General features: G+C 36.4%; 1 protein-coding gene across 1 annotated transcript in view; it reads right to left on the reverse strand.

Annotated features, from left to right (window-relative positions):
• MIB1 (MIB E3 ubiquitin protein ligase 1) overlaps positions 1-19,581 on the reverse strand; it is a 136,768-nt gene that overhangs the window by 67,208 nt on the left and 49,979 nt on the right. Inside the window, exons 7-9 of the mRNA XM_039463699.2 lie at positions 11,521-11,704; positions 4,211-4,355; positions 2,379-2,512 (exon numbers count right to left, since the gene is read on the reverse strand). Of these exons, the coding sequence (XP_039319633.1) occupies positions 2,379-2,512; positions 4,211-4,355; positions 11,521-11,704 (463 nt within the window). The remainder of the gene's footprint in view (positions 1-2,378; positions 2,513-4,210; positions 4,356-11,520; positions 11,705-19,581) is intronic.

A 19,581-nucleotide genomic window follows, 5' to 3' on the forward strand; every position in this document is an offset into this window, starting at 1 on the left:
AAAAACAGCGAACACGTAAGATCAGGAATCAGAATAGCTTACATCTTCTCAACAGTTATTCTGGAATTATTCTAAAGGAAAATGATTTCTAACCTAGAATTCTATTCTAATTAAAAACTTAATTGTGAGGTTTTAAAAAAAAATCAGATATGAAAGGTCTATTTCCCACATCCTTTCTCACAAGCTACTAAAAGCCTTACTTCACCAAAAAGAGAAAATGTAGAAACAAAAAGACAGGAAATACAGAAAGCAAGGAACACAGGAGAAAAGAGAAGGGAACTCTCAGGATGATGGGTGAGAAGACACTCCAAGAGGGCATCCAGGGCAGAAGACACCCTGTTCAGATGGAGAGTATCAGAAGGCATAAGAGAAATGTCTCCCAGGAGATGAAAAGGAACACATTTCATCTGATGTACCTGAATGTCTGGAGCAACTGAAGTATGTTACAGTTAAGGAGGAATTTGGGAAGAAATTAAGAATACAGATTACTAACAAATGAAAAAATATAAAAATTATGTGTAAGATAAAGAGAGACTGGGAAAGACAATAAGTAACTTTTAAGAATGCAGAAAATATTCTACACCTTCATAGAGATGTGGACTATGTGAGCAGTATGCATTTATCAAAACTGGCTGATCCATACTTCACTGTATGAAAATTATACTTCAATTTTTAAAAAATGACAATTATGAATTCTAACTAAAACAAAAAGTTAGGTAGGAAAACATAATCTAATATACTCTAAGGTGAATCTCTGCCACAGTGTAATAGCCAAAGCGTGGCTATGAATGTCATTTATACAACAAGCACAACTTATTCTAATCCAAACGAAACTACAATATAACATAACTAGATGATGAAGCTGGAAAGCATGTGTATGTGTCTGGTGGGGGTGGGATAGAAGTGGTGAAATAAAGCTAAATCCTCACCTTCCACAGTGAGGTATCAAAAGATCCAGGAAAGGAAGAAAGAAAATTCAGACATTACAACAGAGGTATATTGGTATGTTACTGGAAAATGTACAAGTAAATACGAAGGCTATCAGCAAGCTAAGAATAGTTGCCTCTGAAGAACAGGAAAACGGGTGAGAAAGAGGGGATATTGTTTTTCATAAAAACCTTATAGAACTATATTTCCCTTTAAGTTTTTAGTATTGTGACGCTCTTAAAAAATAACTTTAAAATAAATAAGTAAATGAAGAAAAAAAATAAGTATAGTAAAATCTAAATATGCTTGAATACACAGGACATATGACTATCTTTCAAACACAAAAAACACTTGGTACTTCAACAGCTGAAGCAAATTACTTTTTATGCTGCTCACAACCAATCAATGAATTGCTGTGCTGTACTGTTGCAATTGATCTCTCTATAATAAAGCTAACATGTTGAGCTTCTAGGAGAAGACATTAATACTTTACAATTATAAATCTGATATTCGAACTACCTAGCATACTTAAAAACGAACATACAAAGAAAGGTATGGCAACAAAAACCCTTAAAACACAGTGAGAATGATTCAAATTGCCACTCCAACTACAATCTCTTGGCTGGCACTGCAAGGTTTCAATGCCGAAGTCAAAGCACAATGACTAGAATCAAAACTGCCCACTTAAAAGATGGCTTGTATGAATGGCAAAAACAAAACATAACCTAGGAAGAGTTATAAAATACATGGCCTTTAATTCATCTGCTTATAAATTGTGAAAGTCAACTATCATTGGGGTGGAGAGAAGTTAAATGTTTTGAAAAGAGGGACTGAAAGGCCAGGCACAATAGTTCACGCCTGTAATCCCAGCACTTTGGGAGGCTGAGGTTGGCAGATCAGCTGAGGTCAGGAGTTCAAGACCAGCCTGGCCAACATGGTAAAACCCCATCTCTACTAAAAATACAAAAAAAAAAAAGAAGAAAAGAAAAGAGGGATTGAAAATTGCTTATATACACACCTGCTATATACTCACAAAAATTAAAAATAAAATTGCTTATATACACACCTGCTATATACTCACAAAAATTAAAAAGAAAAAAGAAAATTGCTTATAAAACTTACCAATTATACTTAGAAGATGTTATAAAATGATGTTTACATGAGGGAAAAAAAAAATCACTGAAACTCCCAAAAAGACACTAGTCATTTAAAAACCAAAATTTAAGTTGTGTCAATCATAAAAAAGGTCATAATGTTAAATACAAAAACGTCAATTTTTCTTAGAAATGCACACTGAAGAATGTCTGATATCTGCTTTAAAATACCTCACAAAAACAAGAAAGAAGAAATCAATGAAGCTTGTGTAGAAAAATCTTACTAATTGTTGAAGATAAGGTTCATTATACTATTCTACTTTTTGTATGCTTCAAAATAATTTTTAAAATGCTCACATCCACATCTGGTCTTTTAAGCAAATCTTCCACTTTAGCAACATCTCCATTGGCAGCAGCCTTAACTAATTCTTCATTGAGGTCACCAGATTCTTGGGTTTCAAATAATTTCTTCAACAGTTGTGAGAGTCTTTCTGTAAAGCATCAAATAAAGCTGCTAATATAGGAGGATCTCAAACCTTTACTAAGAAACAATATTTCTATAATCTTTTCCTATTTTATTTTCATCATTACTGTTATTTTTCTGCTAGCTATAGATAACTACCCATGCAAGTTATAATCACTACTATATCAAGCTGCACTAAATGCAAGCCCTTAAGTATTTCAAGTTTTCTCCAATTCATGTATATTAAACTATAATTTTAGAAAAGGTGGTATATTCGTTCTGCACATGTACCCCAGAACTTAAAGTACAATTAAAAATAAGAAAATGTAGTGTATTATATACTAATAATAATTCAAGATTTAGAAGTCATAGTAAAAAAACAAAAAACAAACAAACAAAAAAAAAACTATGAATAAACACTTACTACGGGAGTACCATAATGACACAAACTTCCTTTCAGGTTTTAAGCACACTACCGTGACTCTCAGAGCTCAATACTACAGACTTCAAAATAATTCAACAGATCAATGGTTATGATCAAAAGCAATAATATCTGTAATATCTGGGGACATATTTTAGGGACAAATCAATTTTCTTTAGGTTAAAACTGGACATTTAAGTGCTAATATCTTTCAATAAATGCCAACTGATTGGTTTTGACAAAAACAACAATGAACCAGGGATGAATATACCTAGACTCTTTCATAAGATATTTTTTTCTAAATAGTATCAATCAATACAGAAGCTACAAAGATCTACTCCTTAATTCTTGGGGTACTTATTATAAAGCAGAGGAATCATGAAATAGAGCAAGGGACAAATGACCAGGTGGACCAAGTCCATGTAATCTGAGAGAAGGCTATTAACCGTCCTTCACTCTTTTACTTTGTAGGTAGTCAACCTACTATGATGTCATTTAACCTCAAGGTAAAAATAAACACTGGATTTACATTTTAAGCATACTAGCAAATTATAGCAGAAAGAATTTTTTAAAAGGCAGAGGAAGCAGAAAGCAGGACAAAAAGAAAATTGGAAGTCACCTAATGTTCTCCTTTTGTTTCTTACTATTTATAGTTATAGTTCTATCTCCTCTTCTGGATGACAACATGTACATACAGTAACTTGCAATATGTTATAAAATGAACTGAGTCTGTATATATAACGCTGCAGCACAGGAAAGAAATACTACATGAATGAGTCTACTCAAGCATCCAGCATATTCACATTTTAACATGGTTTTCTACTCACTGTAGCATGTATAATAACCCATTAAATAGTAAGAGAAAAAAAATAACTGATACGTAAAAATATACCAGGAAGAATGCCATCTGCTAGCAATAATGCTGGAAATACAGGAAAAATAAAGCAGTCTAAGAAAGTGATGGTTCTTTGGCAGAAAACAAAAGTTCTGACTCAAGAGCAGAATCCTGAATTTTAGGAATCTAGAATTTGACGTGGAGAATTCCCTGATATACCCAAGAAAACGCACACATTTTATGGAACTTCTCCAGGGAGTATATCAGCCAGAATAAGGGTTGTTCAACACATTTAAAAAAATAAAATTTTTAATGAAAGTTTAAAAGGTGGTTAACATTCAAGTAAGGCTGTGTGATGTGGGACAAAGCCAAGCATGTGTACAAGATTACCTGTATATTAGAACTGGGGAATTAGCAAAGATTTTAATGTAAACCATATTACTTTTAAAGAAACACAATATAAAACATACCACCAGATGCATTGCTAATGGCTGATCCTGCAGATGCCACCTTGGAAACTGCTGCTGGATTGTATGTCCAAGATGTTCCACAAACTTCCACCTTTAAATCACTGTCTGAATAAATCTGCTGTACTCGGCCAACTTTACCTAAAGTCTTGGGGAAAAAAACAGATTCATGTTTCCAAGTCTAAAGTATATATACCGTAAAATCAATCACTAGTTTTTATATGCTTAAAGTAATAATTTTACTTACTACTAATGAAAAACTTTCAAAGGATAACCATACTGAAATGGGTTATCTGAATAATCATAAATGTTAAAGAATATCATTTAAAATAATGAAACTAGTTCCACAAGAATATAAAAGAGACAAGTGATGATAAAGTCTTGGGTTATTTGAATAATTATAAATGTTAAAGAATATCTTTTAAAATAATAAAACTACTTTCACAAGAATATAAAAGACAGATCATGATAAAGTCTGTCTTATTCATATGAGTTCATAAAAATCTAATTTGATATTCAATCCTTCCTTTTTAACCTCATCAGGTATATTTTGAGAACCTGCAAGTCAAGTAGTCTAAAATCTGTCATCAATATAGTCTAAAAAAAGAAAATCTGATTTCTATTAAAAAAATGAATTTGGCTAAGAAGGGCTCAAGCTTATATCTATGTTTAAACTCTTTCTGGAATCGCCTGATTTCTGCCAGTTCCTTCCCTTCCTCATATTCTTAAACCTGTTCATTTTCCCAATTTTTTTTCCTTAGCTTTTTACTCTTCTTCGTTGAAAAATCAACCCACTTTGGCAACTATGACCTTTTTTTTGAAAACACCAAAATTACTCCTTACTCTCACATACACATACCAATTCTAATTTTTTAACTGCCTACTAGACATTTTCACTTGGAATTTTTCATTACCATCTCAAACTCAATGAGGCTACATTCTTTTTTTTTCCCCCTCAACTTTTCACTATGGAAAACTTCCAAGAGATACAAAAGTAGACAACAGCATACTGAATCCTCATGCACCCATCAACCATTTGTAACAATTAGCAGTTCATAGCTAATCTTGTTTCTTTATTCCTCTAACCATTCTCCCCTCCAGTATTATTTCAGTATGTACCTCCAAACAATAAGAACTTTTAATAACATCTCTACAGTGCTATTTATTATCAATTCACCCAAATTTACAATAGTTACATATGACCATATTCTAGTGTTCAAACTTCTAACTACCTCATAAATTACCAATTTTTAAAATTTGTTTAAATCAAGATCCATGTAAAGTCCATAAGTACATTTTTTTCATTGCAAATTATTTGTTGAAAAAACAGTTCCTTTATCTTACAAACTTTCTTACAATTTCAATTTTACTAATTGGTGTAGTTTAATAACTCATCGGCCCTCTGTACACAGTCACCAAGAACCCCTTCAAGTTGGCTGCTAGGTCCTTTAACATGGCCCTAGAAACCACTGATAGCTTCCTTGTTACCTAGTATTAGGCTCATTTTGTTCATCTCTTGTCAAAGAGCTAGAATTAGCCATTTCTTCAAAAAAGCTTTTGCTCTTTATTGAGAGAAAAGCTGCTTCAAAACCATAACCTGGGCGCTAAGTTTGATTATTACTAAAATAGTCACCGTGGAGGCATTTTCATGAATAGAGCTAGGAAACAGGCATTTTTGGTTTGGGCATTTTTTCTTTTGTTTTAATTTTAAGTTCCAGGATACATGCGCAGAATGTGCAGGTTTGTCACCTAGCTATACAGGTGCCATGGTGGTTTGCGGCAACACTACTATATGCAATAAGATTTCTGTAAAGTGTCATCAAGATTTAGGCCCAGCATGCATTATATTAGGTAGCTGTCCTAATGCTCTCCCTCCCCTTCCCCTCACCGCCGATAGGCCCCGGTATGTGTTGTTCCCCTCCCTGTGTCCATGTGTCCTCACTGTTCAACTCCCACTTATCAGTGAGAACACATGGTGTTTGGTTCTCTGTTCCTGTGTTAAGTTTGCTAAGGATGATGGCCTCCAACTTCATCTATGTCCCTGCAAAGGACATGATCTCATTCTTTTTCATGGCTGGGAGAAAAATTTTGCAATCTACCCATCTGACAAAGGCCTATTATCTAGAATATACAAGGAATTTAAACAAATTTACAAAAGAAGAAACAAATAACCCTATCAAAAAGTGGGCAAAGAATATGAACATATACTTCTCAAAAGAAGACATCTGTTTTGTTTTTAAAGAAGCATAAATCATGAATTCAAACACTCTTTTCATTCAAATTCAAGACTACAGGGTCTTTACCTCCTCTATATTATATCTGCAAATCCTTTCACCACTCTGGTAATTCTGATTCTCAAAGTCAAAGGAGTCACAGAATTAGCACCCAAGTACTCATTTGTTTTTTCGTACATCTAACAATCTCAGAATAACAATATCAACACTACTACATGCAATAAGATTTTTTTAAAGTGTTAAATATTTCATTTCCATGAAGTCCTTGAGGGTCTATTCTTCCTATAAAGATATAAAGAAAAATTAACTGTCTAAAAAATCACTTGGAATTTTCTCTCTACATGGTCATGCTAACAGGAAACACATTTAGTTTCATTTGTTTCATTTCATTTTCCACTTTTGTTTCTTTTTAAAACTCAGTTTTACAATTACATTATATATATATATGATTCCAAATCAAATCTATAAAACAAGACATATTCAAAGACGTCTCCCTTCCTTCTTTGCCCCTTATATCCTGTCCCCTTTTTATATAGGTAACGCTTATTTTTAACTTCATAGTTTATCATTGTGTTGTCTGTTTTAATACAGTTTGTGTCGTCCTAATAGTTACATGTACACACGCATCCTTATTTCTTCACATATATATAACCTCTTGGTTCTCTATTATGTGCAATACTGAAATTAGTCATTCATGTGTCCTTACCCTTACCCTCTCTCTTTCCTAATATTTTGATCTAAAATAATAGTATTGAGTCCCAGTTAATACAACTAAAAGGCAAAGAGCATATTAAAATTTTCATGTGCTCGCTCAATTTCCATGCTAATTTTTACAACTATACTTTACATTGTTAGAATATATAATTGTGGCTGGGTACAGTGGCTCATGCCTGTAATCCCAGCACTTTGGCAGGCCAAGGCGGGCGGATCACAAGGTCAAGAGATCGAGACCATCCTGGCCAACATGGTGAAACCCCTTCTCTCCTAAAAATACAAAAATTAGCTGGGTGTGGTGGCGTGCACTTGTAGTCCCAGCTACTCAGGAGGCTGAGGCAGGAGAATTGCTTGAACCTGGGAGGCAAAGGTTGCAGTGAGCCAAGATCGCGCCACTGCACTCCAGCCTGGTACCTGGCAACAGAGCAAGACTCTGTCTCTTAAAAAAAAAAATGAATATATAATTGTTATATACTCTACCCTTTCCTTTATAACATTCATTTAATCTTAGTTCAACAAATCAACATATGTTCCTTGATCACCAGTCCTTCATTTGATGTCTCTCCAGTCATTTTGGTTATCTAAAACTCATTCTCTAGCAAATAACTCAGAAAGGACTTGTGGGAACAAGATTTCCTGAATTCTCACAGATTCATAGCATAGTTATACTTGAAAGTCAGTTTGGTAATACATAAAATCTTCAGCTTACATTCTTTCCTTGAGTATCTTAAATGCTCTCTCACTGTTTTCTGGCATAAAACATTGAGATGAGATTTTCTTCTTAACAGCAAAATCATTTTTTTTCCTTTAGGACCAATAACCTGCCTGGTCTTTTTTACTGGATACTCCTGGGTACTTTGTCTCTTCTTGAAGATCCAGTTATTTTACCAGAATATAGCCCAGCATTTGTTATTCTGGGTCCTTTTCCCAGGTATGCAATGTGCACCTTCAACATTTAGTTTCAAATTGTTTTCTTAATTCCAGGAAAATTTTTCTAAAAGTACAAATTTTCAAATTTGTTTCACTTCTTTGGGTTTTGTTTTTCCTTTTTACAAGGATACCTAGTATACATATATTGGATATTTCATGTTTGTTGCTTTCTCTGAAATACCTTTCACCTTTTTTATTTTTAAAATTTTCCTATGGTTTTTATAAATGGCAGACAAATTTTTTTTTTAATTTCCAGCTTTTTCACCTTCTATTTCTCTTAGGCATTATCTGCCATATTTATTTGCTCTGTGTTCCATCCAGCTTAGTCTTTACTTCTAAAATGACTTTTTTACTTCTTTTTAATTATTTCCTATTATAGCACCTTATTTCTAATTATGATTTCACTCTCTTGTATTTTTTCACTTTCTTAATTTCTTTTAGCTCATTTTTGGCTTTTTGCAGTTTTTTTAAGAGTTAGTCTCACTACATTAGCCCAGGCTGAAGTGCAGTGGCTATTCACAGGGATGATCCCACTACTGATCAGCACAAGAGTTTTGACCTGCTCTGTTTCTGATTTGGGCCTGTTCCCCACTCCATAGGCAACCTGGGGTTCACCCAGGAGGTCGCCATATCCTTGCTGAACTTAGTGCAGACATCCACACTACCCAGAGCTCTTGGACTCAAGTGATCCTCCTGCCTCAGCCTCCTGAGTAGCAGGGACTATAGGCACACACCACTGTGCCAGTAGCCTTTTAGCTCATTTTAAATTATGAAAGTATAGTTTTCATCATTTTTCTGTGCATATCTTCCTGATATACTTCTACTTTATATTTTTTTATTTTTTTGAGACAGGGTCTCGTTCTGTTGCCCAGGCTGAAGTATAGTGGCGTGATCTCTGCTCACTGCAGCCACAACCTCCTGGGCTCAAGAGATCCTCTCACCTCAATCTCCTGAGTAGCTGGGACTACAGGTGCACATCACCATACCCAGCTAATTTTTGTATTTTTAGTACAGACAGGGTTTTACCATGTTGTTCAGACTGGTCTCAACTACTCAGCTCCAGCAATCCACAGGCCTTGGACTCCCAAAATGCTGGGATTACAGACATGAGCCACCACGTATGGCCTGATACACTTTCATACTTTGATTATCTGTAGATAAGTTATTCTATTCCTTATTTCCCTTTTTAAATAATAACCATGTATGGAAACTTAACCACAATCTCTTCCAAATTTTATCTGGACCTTCTCCTTCCTTTGTCCCTACTGTCTCTGTTCTACTTAATTTTGTTCCTATTCCCAGCACTTTCTCATCAAAGTGAAGCTCTGCCTTGGAAGGGGGCTTTGGCTGGTTAGTTTTGAGTTTAAAGGCCCACATTAGCCCCATCCCTTCTGACTTTAGCATGGATTTATTTTATCATCCCAAACTGGAGTCTTCAAGATCTCTCTCAGGCTCAGATGCTGCTAAGACATTCGTCTACTACGCTAGCCAATGAATACTGTTAGCTGTTTTGGTGCTTTCCTGTTCTCAGGTCCATCAGATGCCTCATTAATTCTCTCTGCTCCCATACAGAGAGATGCAGACTCAATAGCTGTCAGTGGTTTATCTCTACTATTCATATTTTAGGGTTCAACAGGTTACTCTGTCACTTAGCTTTGTTATAGATGTTTGCAGCTTTTTTGCTTATGCTAATCTAATTGTCTGTTTTTATCAAGTGGATCTGACAAGATACAAAATCTACAATATCACTACTGGAATCCCAGAATTTCCCTTTAGAATTATCTGGAGGTTTTATTCATATAGCAATTTGAAATGGCAGAAAGGGTGCTTAGGCTTTGGAATAAGACAGATCTAGGTTCAAAATTCCAGTTCAGAATTGCACCTCTGATTTCCTTATCTTTAAAATTAGGATGCTACACTATCACCCTCTTGTAATACTGCTAAGACAAACAGTTTGTATTTGTGTATGCATTTATACATACACGTGTGTACAGCAGCTACAAACTGAAATGTCTTTGAATAAAGGCACCATAACAATAGAGATTTTATTTTTCTATTTTGTTCACGATTGTTCACTGTTTTTTCTGTATTGTTCACCATTGTAGCGCTACCTAAGAGGCACATTATATGTGGTAAAATACCTACTAAAGAAATTAGACAGAAAGAGTGGATGGACTAATAGAGGGTCAGGACAACAGGAAGGAGGGACTAGGCAGGATGTGAGGGGGTGAGATAGGGCAGGAGTTGGGGCTGGAAAGGAAGAGAAGGAGGTGCTGGCCAGGAGAAGAGACTGGACAATATAGGAGAGTGGGGGTGACAGGATACTAAGAGGGATGTGAGATGAAGTACATAGACAGGATGGAGGCACTGAATGGGACTGGAATGGAGAGACAGACAGGACAGGAGCCGAGAGGCTGGATGAGACAGGAGACAGGAGTAGGCAAGGTGGAGAACTACAGAGGAGGACACAGCAAGGTGGAGGGGGAAGAGGGGAAGGGAAACAGAATGAGGCAGCATAAGGGATGGCAGGGTGACAGAGTAGTACCAAAGGCGGGACAGAAGGACAGACGCAAGGGATATAGACAGGGAAAGGGAAGGATGGTTGAAGAGAGGGCAGAACAAGCAAATCTGTTTGTTGTTGCTGAACATTTGATGAAACAATGACTAAATAAAAAACTAAACTGTAGCTCTGTAGGAACAAATTCACTCTCTGAAAGCACACACATTTTTAAGCTGCTCTTTCATATTCAAGTTTTAAAGAGGCAGGCTCCCCATCAGGAAAACTACACTGGTCCAGCACTGCTAGAGACTAGATGGGCACAGATCTGTATCATTCTGGGGTTAAGTAACAGGAAAACCACTGCTGACTTGTACCACATAACATTCTCCAATAACCACTCAATCAAAAAATATTAACTGTAACCTTTTCTGGATCTTCCCAATCTAATTTAACTGAGATAAGTTAGAAAACAAAAGACATAAGTATGTCTAGCTGCCAAGGGAGAGTACAATTCTATGAAGTTTTTTTTTTTTTTTTTTTTTTTTTTTGAGACGGAGTTTCGCTCTTGTTACCCAGGCTGGAGTGCAATGGCGCAATCTCGGCTCACCACAACCTCTGCCTCCTGGATTCAGGCAATTCTCCTGCCTCAGCCTCCTGAGTAGCTGGGATTATAGGCACGCGCCACCATGCCCAGCTAATTTTTTGTATTTTTAGTAGAGACAGGGTTTCACCATGTTGACCAGGTTGGTCTCAATCTCTCAACCTTTTGATCCACCCGCCTCGGCCTCCCAAAGTGCTGGGATTACAGGCTTGAGCCACTGCGCCCAGCCAATTCTATGAAGTTTTAAGCCAATTTAATTTCTACATTAATTTACTTTTAAAATCGACTTAAGCATAGTACAATTTCTAACCCAGAATTATTCTATAATACTTACTGGAAGCATTGCTTCAGCCCATTCTCCATGCCCTCTTTGTAGAAGTTTAATTCGTTCCAGGTCATAGCACACTTGTACAAGATCACCCACTTGAAACTGCGAGGTGCCTCCTTCTGCACCTTGAGCAGCATCCCCACTTCGGACGATATTTGCTTTAGTAAGAACAGCAGGATTGAAGGTCCACCTACAAGACCAAAGCTAAACCTCAAAATGGGTAGGTTTGCTTAATTTTAATTTCAATACAAAATTTATAAACACTGAAGATCAAAAGAGCAAGGCAATCCTTTGCAATTATATCCTGAATTATTTCTTTATGTATATATATACACACACACACATAAATATATATATAATTTTTTTTTTTTTTTTTGAAACAGAGTCTGACTGTCACCCAGGCTAGAGTGCAGTGGCATCATCTCAGCTCACTGCAACCTCTGCCTCCCGGATTCAAGTGATTCTCCTGCCTCGGCCTCAGCCTCCCAAGTAGCTGGGATTACAGGCACATGCCACCACATCCAGCTAATTTTTATATTTTTAGTAGAGACGGGATTTTACCATGCTAGTCTGCTGGTCTCAAACTCCTCAGCTCAAGTGATCCATCTGCCTCAGCCTCCCAAAGTGCTGGGATTACAGGCATGCGCCACTGTACTCAGTCTCTTTTTTATAATTTTAATATACAAATTTGAGAAAAGAGTCATCCATAATCTTACCACCTTAATACAAGTGTAAATATTTTGGTACACTTTTGTCTGCATTTGTTCTCCCCTGCCTGTTTTTTAAAACTTTTATAAAAGTAATACACAATCATTGTTAAAAATTCAAACATTTCAGAAACATGTAAAGTAAAAGTTCCATTTCACACAAACACACTGGATCACCACTCCCATCCCACAATAAACCACAATTAATATTCTACTCTGTGTCCTTGTAGACATTCTATCAATATGCTGAATGACATTCATAATATAACTGTTTTCCATAAATGGGAAGATTATATATATGTATACATATACATATAGATACATACATACATATATTCTGTGACATTTTTTCAGATAATGCATCTTGGAAGATTTATTTTTTAGTGTCACAGATATAGACCTATCTTGAATAGGTCTAAGAATACAGACCTAAATTGAACAGACCTTATTTCAATTTAACTGCTACAAAGTATTCCATCACTTGGATATACACTAATATACTTAACTATTCTCCTACTGACTATCATTTAAAGTGCTTCCAAATTGTCACCAATATGTCCAGTATATAAAGACCATCCCTGTTTATACATCTTTGTGCACATGAGGTCAGTATTTCAACAGAGATTCTTAAAAGAACTATCTGATCAAACCATATGTTTGTTTACAATTCCAAGAGAGCCAAACTGCTCTACAAAGAGTGTACCACTTCCCCACACCACTGCCAATTTCATGAATTAAAAATAGTATCCAATCTTAACTTTCCATGCATAGACATTTACCATAATTGTAATCATTGTATCAAACTAATTTGGATGTTGATGTCTTCATATGGGCATTTTCTATGCTGCTATCATCTTCAAAAATCATTATTTTAATAACTACTTAATATTCCATCAAATAGATATACTGCAGTTAATAACAGAACACCTCCCCTAATTCCACACTGAATTCCAAGAGCAAAGGTTCCCTTGTCAAATAAGTTTCTACAATATTGGCATATTATATCCTCTTCTCCTTAGTCCAAATGTTTATTAGCATATAAAAGACTCCGAGTGGTCACACCATATTAAAGCCTGTTCATAACTTTCTGTAACCACACAAGTAAACTGTTCTTTCTAATGCAACCACAAAAAGTGCCTCTGAACAATTAAGAATAAAAACTAGATACACAAAGTTTTCTCTTAGCCTTATCAACAATAGTGCCTTTTATCTCACTCCTAATAATCAAAAATTTACTAGACTTATCATCCTGCCCAGAGTTGCCATTACACAAGTGTTCCCTCTGCCAAGTGCTTTTCCTAGTGAAACCTAGTCTTTTAAGCTTACTCCAAGTGTAATTATCCCTGCAGTTTTCTCTAATTTGCCCAGTAGCAATGACCATTGTTCTCTTGCACCCTCAAAAAACTCTCAATACTTACCAATCATATTACTTTTAACACTTTACCACAGTTATTTCCCATTCTATCTATCCAAGCTAAAAATGAAACCCCTTCAAAACAGAGACGATGTCTCATCTTTGTGATCCTAATACTAATCCTAATACAGAATATAATAATCCTAATCCTAATACAGAATAAGTACTTAATAAGTTTTGTTGAATGAAAAACAAAAAAAATATTTTCTAGAACTCAACTATCATATTAGTGTTAACACTCTACTGCCCAAGAAGAAGAATTCTGCACAAGAAATAGTTCTGCAAGTAATACTCCTAATTTGTGCTAACCTAACATTCCCAAACAAGAGAATATTTAACACAAAATGTCTTAGTATGTGCTAACACAACTTAAGTGTTAGAACTTAAGTTGTATCCTTAAGATTTTGTTTTATTTTTTGACTGATATATAACTGTACCTTTTTATTTTACTACTTCTGTTAATGACAACTTTAAGATGTATTTCGCACACCATACAATCTACCCACTTACAGTATATAATTCAGAGGTTCTTAGTAGATTTATAGAGTTGTACAACCATAGCCACTATCTAGTTTCATTTTAATTATGTCAGAAAGATACCCTGAAACTATTAGCAGTTACTCCATATTCACTCCTTTCCCCAGGCCCTAAATAACCAGTAATATACTTTCTGTTTCTATGGATTTGCTTATTCTGGACATTTTCTACAAATAAAATCACACAATATGTGATCTTTTGTGACTGGCTTCTTTCACTTAGCATAATGTTTTCAAGATTCATCTATGTTGCAGTATGTGTCAGTACTTGATTCCTTTATGATATGTATGAATATGTTACATTTTGTTTATCCATTTACCAGTTGATAGGTATTTGGATTGTTTCTACTTTCTGGCTCTTATGAATAATGCTTCCACAATATTCATATATAGGTTTTTGTATTGACATACATTGTTAAATTCTTTTGGGTACACATCTAAGATTGGAACTACTGGGTCATATGGTAACTCTACGTTTAACATTTTGAGGAACTACCAAACTGTTTCTTAAAGCAACCCCATTGTTTGTTTTTTGTTTTTTGTTTTGAGACGGAGTTTCGCTCTTATTACCCAGGCTGGACACGATCTCGGCTCACCGCAACCTCCGCCTCCTGGGTTCAGGCAATTCTCCTGCCTCAGCCTCCCGAGTAGCTGGGATTACAGGCACGCCCTACCATGCCCAGCTAATTTTTTGTATTTTTAATAGAGATGGGGTTTCACCATGTTGACCAGGATGGTCTCGATCTCTTGACCTTGTGATCCACCCACCTCGGCCTCCCAAAGTGCTGGGATTACAGGCTTGAGCCACCGCGCCCAGCTCAACCCCATTGTTTTACAGTACTACCAGTATACACGACAGGTCTAGTTTCTTTATATCCTCAACAAGACTTACTATCTTTTTTATTCAAGTCATCTTAGTATGTGAAGTGGCCACTGTGGTTTTACTTTGTATCTCCCTAATAGTTAATAATGTCAAGCATCTCTTGATGAATGTTATGAATGGAACCACATCCCCCTAGAATTCATATGTTGAATCCCTAAACCCCTTTACAGATAAGACCTTCACAGAGGTAATTAAGGTCAAATTGGGTATTACAGGTGGGTCCCGAATACAACAGGGCTCGTACCCTTATAAGAGGAGGAGACATCAAAGATTTCCTTCTCCAACTGCACACAGAAGAAACGTCATAATGCGCACATATAGAGAAGGTGGACATCTACAAACCAGGAAGAAAGGCCTCAAAAGAAACCAACAGAGTTGGCACCTTGATCTTGTACTTCAGCTTCCAAAAGTAAGAGAAAATACTTTTTTTTTTCTTTTTGAGACAGGATCTCATTCTGCCACCCAGGCTGGAGTGCAGTGGTGCGATCATGGCAAACTGCAGCCTTAACCTCCCTGAGCTCAAGCGATAAGTCCACCTCATCCTCCCGAGTAGCTGGGACAACAAGCACATGACACCACACCCAACTAAGTTTTGTTTGCTTGTTTGTTTGTTTGTTTGTTTTTTGCAGAGACAGGATTTTGTTTTGTCGCCCAAGCTGGGAAAGTAAATTTCTATTGTTTAAGCAACCTAGTCTGTGGTTATTTTATTATGGCAGCCCTAGCCAAATACTACAATGGCATTATTACCCATCTCTGTAACATATTTTCTTTGGAAAAATGTCTATTCAAATCTTTGGCTCATTTTTCTATTAGATTTTAACTGTTTAATTTTCAAAGTTCTTTATATATTCTACATACAAGTCTGTTATTAACCATATAATTTGCAAACTTTTTAACCATATTATTTGCAAACTCATTCCATGAGTTATCCACTTTCCTGATAGTCTCCTTTAAAATACAATAGTTGGCTGGGTGCGGTGGCTTACGCCTATAATCCCAGCACTTTGGGAGGCCAAGGCGGGCGATTCATGATGTCAAGAGTTTGAGACCAGCCTGACCAACACGATGAAAGCCTGCCTCTACTAAAAATACAAAAATTAGCCGAGTGTGGTGGCACACGCCTGTAGTCCCAGCTACTCAGGAGGCTGAGGCAGGAGAATCACTTGACCCCAGGAGGCAGAGGATGGAGTGAGCTGCGATCCTGCCACTGCACTCCAGCCTGGGCAACAGAGTGAGACTCCGTCTAAAAAAAAAAAAAAACACAAACGTTGTTAATTTTGATGACATCCCATTTCTCTACTTTCTCTTTGGTTGCTTCTAATTTGGGGATCATATATACTAAACCATTGTCTAATCCAAGGTCATGATGATTTATACCTATGATTTATTCTAAGAGTTTTCTAGTTTTACCTCTTACATTTAGGTATATGTTCAATTTTGATATAATATTGGTGTATGGTATGTAGTAAGGGTCCAACTTGTTTGTCGATAATCAATTACCCCAGTACCATTTTTTGAAAAGATCATTCTTCTCCTACTGAAGTATCTTCAACCCTTGTCAAAAATCAACTGACCAGCCAAGTGCAATGGCACATGCTTGTAGTTCCAGCTACTCAGGAGGCTGAGGCAGGAGGATCACTTGAGCCCAGGTGCTACAATGCGCCATGATTGTTCCTATGAACACCCCACTGAACTCCAGCCTCAGTGACCTAGCAAAACTCCATCTCTTAAAAAAAAAAAATCAATTAACCTAAATGCAAGGGGCTTATTTCTGGACTCTTAATTCTAGTCCATTAATCTACATGTCTAACATTACATCACTAATATACTGTCTTGATAACTGTAGCTCTCTGGTTAAGTTTTGAAACCAGAAAATACGAGCTTCTGTGAAATACTTTTTCTGCATTCACTGATATGATCATGTATGCTCTTAAGATACGAATACAATCAGACCTAATGCTATATACCTAGGTAAGCAACTTAATGTTATTTTCTTATTCTACATAATATTCCTCCCCAAAGAACCTCAGGGAGTTAGTTTCTTTATGTACATTTCAGTAAGACAATTATTCAATTTACTGATTTTTCTTTAAAATACTATAAACATACTATAATGAATTACATACATTTTGGCCCAAATAAAATTAAAAAGACAGCCCTAGCCTCCAAGAAACTCGCAATCTCTGTATCAAATGAATAACCATTTTAATAGGCAATAGTAAACCTAAATAGATGAATAATACATACATATATAATACCATGGAGAGCAGAAGGAAAGAGGAGGTTCCCAAACCATATAAACTCAATATTTACAGGATGTAGAGAAATTAATCTAGGCAAGAAGGGAGAGAAAAAGAGGAAAGGGCATTTTACCTAATGAGAGCAGTATGTTAGAAAGTACAGAAGTGAGGAAATGCACACAATTTTATATTGCTGATAAGGATTAGTGTATGTGTACATATCTGTGGCAATGGACAGCTGGGTTATCAAGAAATGACCCTGAATGGAGTGATTTCACGAAAATCACAGAGTAGAAACAATCTGGCTTCACTCTCCCCAGTAGAAAACCAAAAACAAATATCCAGCACCAAGATTATCACCAGCAATATCCCAGTCAAGTCTGAAGCTAAAATAATCCCTGGGGCCACAGAGACATGAAAAACCCCAAACAGAAAATAAAAAAAACAAATTTCTCTAGCTGCAACACACCCGTCCCCGCAACCCCTCACAAAACACAGAAAATTCCCCCCAGGCATCAAAGTCTCTTCACTGGAAAAAAGTGAGAAGGCAGAGAACCAGCTTCCTTCCCCACCATCTTGGGTTCCCTTGCAGGAAAATCATTCCTGCCTCAATCCATAGGAAGCCTTATGAGTATCTGCAGGAAGAAAAATCTGAGAGTAGGTATTGTCAAAGAGAAGAGAAAGGACTAGCAGCCCTTGAAACTCTGCTCTTTATCTTAGCCAAAAGAGACGTCAAATCAGAGTGGCTGTTGAGGAGCACTATATTGCAGACTTCCCACATAGCCAAGGTATCACTTTTGGGATCCACCCCCACTCCTACCTGCCCAATTCAGGATGAAGAGAATTCCAAACATTTGTGAGACCCAAGGCAAACTTGAGATTAAGGCACCATTTAGTTCTGAAAAGGAGGCAGCAATCTAGAATTTAGGAGATTCAACAGGCAATTGCAAATAACCTCTAAGCAAGTATGCCCTAGACATACCAAAACAAGCACACAGCAAAAACTAGAAAAAATAAATGATCTTTCAATACAAAGCCATATAAGGCATATAAGAAACAAAATAAACAGGAAGCCATGACCTCCCCCAATGGACAAAGCAAAGAGCCAATGACCAACCCTAATGAGACAGCAATGTTTAAGCTTTCAGTTAAAAAAATTCAAAACAGCAGTTCTAAAGAAACTCAGTGAACTCTAAGATAACACAGAAAAGCAATTCAGAAATTGATCAGAGAAATCTAACAGATATGGAAATGATATTTTCAAAATCAAGGAGAAATCCTAGAACTGAGAAATATATTTGTTGAACTGAAAAATGCAACAGAGGCTCCCAACAGCAGAATTAATCAAGCAGTGGAAATAAAAAACAGTGAGACTGGATATAGGCTATTTGAAAATACACAGAGGAGAAAAAAGAATTACAAGGAATGAAGAAGGCCTACAAGATAACAGAGATTAACCTTAAAAAAGCAAAATTGAGTTAGTGGCATTCAAGAGAGAGTTGAGAAAGAGCAAGGGATCAGAAGCTTATTCAAATTATAACAGAAAACTTTCCAAATCTGGAGAAAGATAAAGCACAAACTATAAAAAACATAAATATCAAGGTACAGCAAGGTCTGAAATCGCCAAGCAGATTAAATCCAAATAATCACCAAACAGACTACCCAGAGACATATAATAATCAAACTCTCAAAGGTCAAAGACAAAGAAAGGATCCAAAAATAAGTAATAAAAGAGAAGAAAAAAACACATAAAAGAGCACCAACTCTTCTAGAAACAGACTTTCCAGCAGAAACCATATAGGACAGGAGAGACTGAGATGACAAATTCAAAATGCTAAAAGAAAAAAAACTGGTAATTAAGAATACTGTACCAAGCAAAGCTTTCCTTCAAACACGAAGGGGAGATAAAACCTTTCCCAGATGAAAAGCTGGGGAAATTCATCACCACTACACCAGACTTACAAGAAATGGTAAAGGGAGTTCATCAGTCTAAAAGAAAAGGAGCCAGGCGTGGTGGCTCATGCCTGTAATCCCAGCACTTTGGGAGGCTGAGTAGGGTGGATCATCTGAGGTTGGGAGTACGAGACCAGCCTGACCAACATAGAGAAAACCCCATCTCAACTAAAAATACAAAATTAGCCAGGCGTTGTTTCAGGCTCCTGTAATCTCAGTTACTTGGGAGGCTGAAGCAGGAGAAAAGCTTGAACCTGGGAGGTAGAGGCTGCGGTGAGCCGAGATCACACCATTGTACTCCAGCCTGGGTAACGAGTGAAACTCCATCTCAAGA

The sequence above is a fragment of the Saimiri boliviensis genome, chromosome 13, assembly GCF_048565385.1.
Source record: "Saimiri boliviensis isolate mSaiBol1 chromosome 13, mSaiBol1.pri, whole genome shotgun sequence".
NCBI lineage: Eukaryota > Metazoa > Chordata > Mammalia > Primates > Cebidae > Saimiri > Saimiri boliviensis.